Source organism: Lotus japonicus, chromosome 1 (genome assembly GCF_012489685.1).
Source record: "Lotus japonicus ecotype B-129 chromosome 1, LjGifu_v1.2".
NCBI lineage: Eukaryota > Viridiplantae > Streptophyta > Magnoliopsida > Fabales > Fabaceae > Lotus > Lotus japonicus.
In genome coordinates this window covers 46,844,179-46,852,382 of record NC_080041.1, presented here as the reverse complement: position 1 = coordinate 46,852,382, position 8,204 = coordinate 46,844,179, and the positions used below count along the sequence as shown (strand labels likewise).

At 39.1% G+C, this 8,204-nt stretch overlaps 1 protein-coding gene across 1 annotated transcript; it reads right to left on the bottom strand.

Moving 5' to 3' along the window:
- Window positions 1-1,853: 1,853 nt before the first annotated feature.
- Window positions 1,854-7,907, bottom strand: LOC130735406 (protein LONGIFOLIA 1). Its single transcript, XM_057587428.1, has 5 exons — window positions 6,629-7,907; window positions 6,223-6,293; window positions 3,753-5,855; window positions 3,477-3,627; window positions 1,854-2,924 (listed from the first exon to the last, which is right to left on the bottom strand). The coding sequence occupies exons 1-5, from the start codon at window positions 6,774-6,776 to the stop codon at window positions 2,083-2,085; spliced, it is 3,315 nt and encodes a 1,104-aa protein (XP_057443411.1). The 5' UTR covers window positions 6,777-7,907; the 3' UTR covers window positions 1,854-2,082.
- Window positions 7,908-8,204: the final 297 nt, after the last annotated feature.

Genomic DNA, 8,204 nt, shown 5'->3' with positions numbered 1-8,204 from the left:
TAAAAGTTGCTTATCATCTGTAAGTCTTCTATACTTTTCACCTAAAGGCGTCACTTCACTATATAGAACAAGGCTTTTCTCGAAAAGAATGAGTAGACGTGCATTTAGTAAATAAAGTGATGGTACATTTATGATTTAACCCTCTTGTTAGCACAAAATCGAGAATATAATATTATGATACATTTCAAACATTACTAGATTATATTTGGACTATGACAAAAGATCAATGGTGGAGCTAGAAGAGATACATCAAATTCAAAAAGTAGATTGTGTAGCCAAGAAATTTCAGCAGCAACAGCAGTAGCAATGCTCCTGTGTGTTCTGCCTCCAGTAATGATATATACACATCTCATTTTTAAAACACTCAATTTCTACCCCTTTTTTCTCTATCTCTCTCCACTTACCATCTATCACATCTCATACTTTCTCTCTCTTACTTTTTCTTTTCTTCCTATCTCTTTCCTCATTCCACCTCTTCCACCTCAAGGAGAGGTGTGTAAGTAACATTATTCGCTCTACCTCTATACTAGATCAAGAGACAACATGTTGCTTGCTTTCTAGTTTCCCAACAAATTGGATTCGACTCAAAGAAGGCACATTAATCGAGGTTGACTTCCTATCCTGAATGTCAGAGGGCTAATCAGAACCAGAGAATGCTGTGAGATGAAATTTAGAGGAAGGTGATAGCACAATACCATGACGAGTAGTGCCTGATAACTGGCGAAGAATTCTCTTCACTGCTTGTAAATGATGAGCCTGTGGAGTTAGCAACTACTGGCAAACTTTATTAACAGCATAAGAGCCCAATGGGCTAGTCATTGTTACATATTGTAACCCTCCTACAATATAACTGTAGAGGCTGGAATCAGAAAACAAGTCACTACCAACTGCTGAGAGCTTTCGATCCTGTTGCCATTGGATTGTGAAGTAAGGCAGTGATGTAATTTGTCTTGCCCAGGTGTAAGGATCCATTAGTCAAATGATTGACTTGAATGCCTGGAAGTAATGCAAAGGGCACAAATCTTTGAGTGGAAACTGAGAGTGAAGAGTAGCAATTAAAGAAGTAATGAAAGTAGGTGAGCTACTAGTGAGGATAAGGATAATGTCATCCACATAAACTAACGCCAGGATAACAGTTGCTGGATAAATAACGAAGTGTAAGACTTGATGCACTTAAATCCCAGGGCAACAAAGCATGATGAAGTTTACCATACCAGGCACACGGGGCCTTTTTAAGGACATAGAGAGCCTTATCAAGTTTGTACACTAACACTAGGCTACCATCACCTTGAACAAATTTTGGGGATTGTTGCATGTATACTTTCTCTTGAATATCAGCACTCAAGAAGACATTATTGATTTCTATTTGCCAAATAGACCAGCCATAAGAAGTAGCCAAAGTAAGCACAATTTTATAGTAGCAGGCTTCACAACAGGGATGAAAGTTTCAAAATAATCAAATCCTTCTTGTTGGTGAAAGCCCTTGGCAACAAGAGGTCTTTGTGCTTATTAATTGTACCATCAGAATTCCTTTTCAACTTGTAAACTCAGTTGCAGCCTATAAGCTCACGACCAGTGGGCAAAGGCACCAGGGACCAAGTCTTATTCTTGAGTATTGCATCATATTCTTGATCCATAGCTGCTTTCCATGAACAGGAAGCAAGTGCAGATTTGGGAGAGGTAGGTTCAGAATCCGAATCACTGAAGAAGTGAGATAAATCTTTAGCTCTGAGATGCACCCAGTGAGATAAATCTGTAGCTCTGAGATGCACCCAGTGAGATTTACAACTTTCATTCTACAATCGAAATATGCACCAAGTTGTAACACATTCATGACATGAAAGTTGGTGGCATTGAGGATAAGAAAAATGTTAAATTGAATTCTAGTATGTATGCCATAAGTCCATGGTAAGTCAAATTTCTTTACACCTTAGCAGAAAAAATAACAATGATGATAACAATGCTGACCAACACTCGAATAAGCAAACTTTTATGCCTCGACACAAGAAAATAAAAATCATATGGAAATGAAAAGATTATATAGATCTAATATAAGTGAGAAAAAGGAAGGAATGGAAGCAACTACTTTCCAAATAGTTTCCTGCGCCTAACCGATGGCTTGAGCCGCATACTAGCGGCTTCTCCAATCACAATCTCACCTACTAAGTCCTTAAATATGAGTCTCTCAACATCCAAAACAAACCCAGGTATTTCACCATTGAAGTTTTTCCAACTTTCTGAACCTTCATGCATCACATCTTCCCACAGAATACTTTTCAGACCATCATCCTCTTCACCTTCCAATTCTAAGCACCACCCTGGCTTCTTGGCTTGAACTTTTTCTATCTCAAAGCATAGTTCTTTAAGAAGCTTTTGAGCACTGAGCGATTTCTTCGTGAGTCTGTCACAGTTCGGCTGAAACCACGGCTCAGGGGAGGAGGCTAATTTCGCACCAAGAATTTCATTCACAGCGTCAAAGATGAGTTTCCTGTGAAATCTCTCAGCATTCAGCTTCAAGCAAGTGATTTTTCCATTGTTGCTCTCTTCTTTCGAAAGCAAATTACTAGCCTTGGTCTGCTCCAAGACGAGGAATAACTCGGGGTTGATGGGGTGACCCGACGAGTGAAGTTGAAATGTTAGCAGCTCAGAACTTAGGTCTCTTAGTAGGAGACCTGAAGCTAGTAATATTTCAGAGATGTATCTGTGGTCTGGATTTGTGTTTTCACATAAGGAAGCAATGTAGTCGATTCTTGCTTCGTCGTGACTAGAGTTCAGCCGTCGAAGCTTCTGCACAAGGTGATCTATGTTCTGTAATTTCTTGCGATTGATCTCTGCGGATCCTGTGCTGTTAAATGAAAGGCTATCTACTACAGGGTTCCACTCATCTTTAGCCTCATTTTCTTCAGTTTCTTGAGCATCATCAGCTGCAGAATTTGATCTTAGAATGAGATAGGTAAAAAAAATCATTTTCTTAACACAGAACTAAGATCTATTTTTGTCAAATATTCTGGCCAAATTTCATGAAATGCAGATTAAGCAAGGAAGAATGTACACCATTTCCACTATTATGTTTCTAACAAAGGAGTCTTCTCTCTAGCTGATACCAACTTTTTGCCTTTGACTGGCAAATTCTCAATGCGCATACGTTTCAAAAATCACTCATTACAACATCAGAAATTCAGTGGTAATGTAGAGAGAAATATCACAATCTACAGGACAAATCTCATTTATTTTGATGCACAAATGCCAATCCAAGCATGATCAATTGAGAATCTGTAACTGTTATCGCCTGCCAATCCCTCATTAAGAAAAATTTTAATTTTGCACATCAGGAAACATTTTAGAAAAAAAAGGATAAGAGTCTTCGTTATATATAAAACTGCAAAGTCCTCATGCTGAACTGATTGTAAAACAAGAATATGTCCTAAATCATATTGGACTTAATATGGAGAATGGTCACTGAGCAGAAACTATACCGTTTGGAACTTCAGATATCTGCTTTACAGGGGATAGCAGATCATCTCTATATACTGAGTCATCAAGAACTGAGACAGGACTTGGGTGTTCTGGCGCATCCGTTGCAAGTTCTGCAATTGTCTCATCCTCATCCAACCTGGGAGTTGATTTCTGGAGCATCAAGCAAAATATACATATTATCAACTGATGAGAGGAATATGATATTGCTTGAAAATAAACTATCATAATGTTCTAATAAGAAAGCTTGATTTGAAAGAGATGAAATTGACACCTACTTCATGAACTGCTTCCGAAACCAACTGCTTTATAGCCTTCAAGGACTGGCTTCGGCTGTCATCAATATCAGCAGATTGGAACCTGCTGGTGACTTCGGCGGTGCTGTCTGATTGCAGAGAAAGTTCATCCCCATGGCAACTTACACTTAATGAATCATTGCTTATCTCACTGAGTTGCTCATCACAATGCTGTGAGTTGGGGACTTTGGTTCTTAGTTTTCCACCTGGGGAACCTGATTCTGTGGCCTTCTTACCAGATGATTTCCTTCTGGGTTTGTTTGAATCTGATGGTGGGGTAGGTGGACGAGAATCACGAGATCGCTTCTCTAACTCCAACTTTTTCTGTTGCTGCAATCTTGGGCTCACAGATCCAGAGTGCTTAACTGAACTTTGGCTATTATCTTTTGGAAGTTGGTTTGACCTGGATTGAGATTGTGCTGATCTTGTTGTTTTGGTACCACTTGCTTTCTTATCACTGGAACCTGCAGAGGCATCACGGCGAATGTTTTTGGGAGACTGATCTTTCGCTGCCCGAGTAGAAGATGTGTTGTTTTGATTATCTACATATGCACCACTATTGTGGAGTTTATGGGAGCCAGAAAAGCCACCAATTGGAATGACTGAAGAAGCAGAAATCCCAGTTTTCTCAACAAGTTTAGCTGGTTTCATTATCACTATTGGGGATTCAAAACCCCTTGCTGATGAGTCAGATCCCTTGATCGTGGAAGATAGAAAACTGTTTCCTTGAGGATTTTGTTGCCTAGCTGACCTGGAATTCTGAATAAGTTTGGTAGCTCTTGATTCATAGTGATCACTTTGATTTCCATCAACATTTGGACCTTGTTCTTCTTTTCTGCTCTCCAACAGCCCCTTTTCTTGCATTGCCTCAAGAATCTGCTTTAATGCTCTCAGATCCCTTCCAGATTGTTTGAATTCAAGATCCTTCAATCTCTTCTCTATCTCACTATAAACTGAAGGGAATGAATCTGATGTTCTTAGAGGTGCTTTTGTGGGCCTTAAACTTAATTTCTGAGATCTTCTGTTTCCATCCTGCTGCTTCCATGGCGCCGGTTCAATGGGAAACTTTGAACTTGAGAGGGGTTTCATAACCACATCAGGATTCTTCCTCCTTGGTGAAGTTGGATCTTTCAAAGAGCTTTTCGGAGAATTAGAAACTCGGAGTGGCCTAGTGAATCCATTCTTTGAAGATGATCTTGGAAACTGATCATTATTTCGAGCCGAGAAAGTTTCAGTTGACCTTGATTGGTTATCACCACCTAAAGAGGAATCTGGTAAGGCTTCCAAGCCCATTAGTTTTGCCACAACACTCGGCGGCCGACTCTGTTGCAGGCTAGAGAATTTTTCATCTGAGGTAGAGGTGCCAGTGCCACTGTTAACATTTCTTTGTAGCTGGCTGTGTTTTGAATCAGAGCTATAAGCGCGCCATGAACCTTCCCTACTATCCAGAGAAAGTCTAGGAAGCTCTTTTAGCTTTGGTGTGGATTTGATGGTATCTCGCGATTCGAAAGATAGGCGACTCGTTTCTCTTCCATCATAAGCAAACCAAGGAGCATCCTTTGGGATGGAATGCCAGTGTCCATCTTTAGCTTCATGTGATGATCTTGGAAGCTCTCTAGTTTCTGCATAATACCAAGGTGCTTCTCTAAGTTTAGCAAGAACTCGGATAGACTCCTTTAGATCAATAGGCGCACTTTGTTTTCCATCTATTCCAACTCCATAAGCTCCATCAACAGATTTGGATAGCAAAACTGGTCGTGGGGAATCCCTGTGCTTCATGGCATGAATGCCTTCCTCTTTGGCTGTAGTCTTCAACGACAGTCCTCGTGCTTCCCTGTACATGGAATCCTTCACCACATCCCTAAGATCGAGTGAGTGCCGTCCTAAATGGGATGAGATAGTTGGTTGGTTCATAACTGTGTCCCTTGAAGGAGTTTCCGGGAAAATAATCCGGTCAAAGGGAGCGTCTACTTCAGCCTTACAGTCCAGAGAGGATACTGATGATGAACAAGAAGAGAATGATGCTCTTGATGATTCTGTTGAAATTCTTTGCTTTTCAGTCACAACCTTGTTTAAGCTTGTATCCTGCAATTAATTCACTATGCTACATAAGCGTGGGTTCATGCAAATGCTTGCAGTATTTTACATACCAAAAAATTGTAAGGACATGAAAGTTTATCAGGATAAAAACTAAAGATTTCACATTATGCAGAAGCTCAAGAAATGGTAACTTGAAAATTATTGAGGATTATTAAAACATTGTCAACCTCTACATTTGTCTTCAATAGATGATAATGAAATTCACTCGTAATCCAAGAATAATATCGAATAGGTTCAGCATTAGCATACTTGATATGGTAACAAAACTTCCACATCTCATTTTAAGACCTGATTGAATCAATTTGAACCCACAAAGGGAAAACAAATTGAGGTGTAAAAAGACATTTCTTACAATTGCTGTATGTCCATGGTGTCTGCTGTTAGGATCTCTGTCCAAGCTGCCACCACTGATGTATGCATTACCTAAGAAAAATAGAAGCATTAAATGCAAATGCTGAATGCAAATGAAACATAAGACCAAGAACCAACAATGTTAAAAACGACATGAGCAGGATATTTCATGGAGCAGATCACAATATACAACATAACAAAGACTCAGACTGTCATTGATTACAGATCAAATCCTAATACCTGTTGATGCTAATTGGAAAATATTTTTTTTACAAATTTCCACTTCCTAACATGAAAGTAACACTGATATGAGATTGGATTACATTTGATTACTCAACTTGTAATCAAAACTACCAACAAAGATAACAGTTCAACTCAAATGATAAATAATTTTAGAGATTGAATACCATATGGAAACTTCTTCTGGCTGCTACTGCGGCGAGCCGTGAGAGTAGGGTGACGATCAAAGAGTTGGAAAATCCCAGTCATGCATCCTATCTGCTTCTGCAGATCTGGGTTGTCATCTGCTAAAGAATGCAGGAGCTTTGCTGCCATGTCAACCTTTTTTTTTCCTCCAATTCAATTCAACCTCTCAACCACCACAATCAATTACAATTTACAACCTCCTCATAAAAGCTTTGACTTATTAGTCTCAAATCTGATCACACAATATTGCAAACAGCAAATCCTTTCTGGGTAAGGATTATGATTCTATTACAATTGTGACATGATAGAATCAAGAATTTCTTAGAGCTCACAAGGCTCATCACCATCAGAAAATATAACTCACTGGACTTAGTGACAAGTAGATGAACCTCCTTACTCTTCCTTCACCCTTAAAGTTATGTGCAATCCCCAAATTTGGCTTTCCTGTCCCTGATAACTAAATGAAAATTGAACAGTTTCCAAAGTTCTGTAATTCCATGTGGGGGGAGAATCATTAGAAAACAAGTTCTTACAATTGCAAATAAAAATTAGCTTGCAAAACTGAAGAGGACCTCTAAAACATTCACAGAGACTACCCTCCAGCTAATTTCATCAAATTCTACAGATTTGAGTTCTGAATAATATGAAAGGTGAAAACTTTAACATATTTGGTTGTGAACTGCACAGCACTTTCCCAACCTCCTAATCACATGCCAAAACCAACTGAAACAGCAAGGTGAAAAGGGAAATCCCAGGAAGCTTAATCCAATGGTTTCACTGCTTCAGAGAAAACCTTGTTGGAAAACAAACCAGATCAACCTTGAATGATAATGGCCACAAACAATGCAAATAAAGAAGGAGAGGAACAATGGCTTAAACCACCAAAAGTGAAACTAATGCCACTGGAAAGTGCAAAGAGATGTTAATAGAGGCAGAGGAGAGAAGAGGAAGGGTGAATTATGTTGTTATTGGTGAGGGGTGTAAGTAATATCATAAAAATGAGTTAAACAATCTGGTTAGAGCTGGCACAAAGGTTTTATTCTCTATATTGTATTTTATTAATTTTGTTAATGATTTTTTGGATTTTGTGGAGAGAAAGAGGGTGAGAAATGCTTGTGTGGGTCATATGTCACCTAAGCTCTAATATCTCACAGTCTATAATCCATGTGGGAGGAGGATGTGTGGGTGTGAAGCTGTCTGCATGTGCATGTGACATTGTCAGGACAGAGAAGGTGGGAAGATGGTGGGTGGAGCCTGTAAGTAATAACAAAGAAACTAAGAGGAGAGAAGAGTTGAACATAATATTCATTAAGTACTGGAGAAAATGTTGAATCAAACAAAAAGGATGGACCTCTCATTTTAATTTATCATTTATTATTGTTCTTACCAATTACCAGCTGCAAAGTGCAAAGTTCAACCTTCCCTTTTCAAACAGTTGTCAAGTACTGAATCACTATAATGCCCTCTCATGCTTCAAACCCCCACATTCCCCGTGGCTCAACCGTCAAACATTCAAGAGTAATGATATATACACACCTCATTTTTTAAACACTTCAT

What these genes read in the sequence shown, in the direction of transcription:
- LOC130735406 (XM_057587428.1), bottom strand. Translation starts at nt 6,776, where the DNA reads ATGGCAGCAAAGCTCCTGCATTCTTTAGCAGATGACAACCCAGATCTG. An exon ending in CCAGAAGAAGTTTCCATATG is followed by an intron (nt 6,294 to 6,628) that starts GTATTCAATCTC and finishes TATTTTTCTTAG; the next exon opens with GTAATGCATACATCAGTGGT. An exon ending in TTTCGGAAGCAGTTCATGAA is followed by an intron (nt 3,628 to 3,752) that starts GTAGGTGTCAAT and finishes TTGATGCTCCAG; the next exon opens with AAATCAACTCCCAGGTTGGA.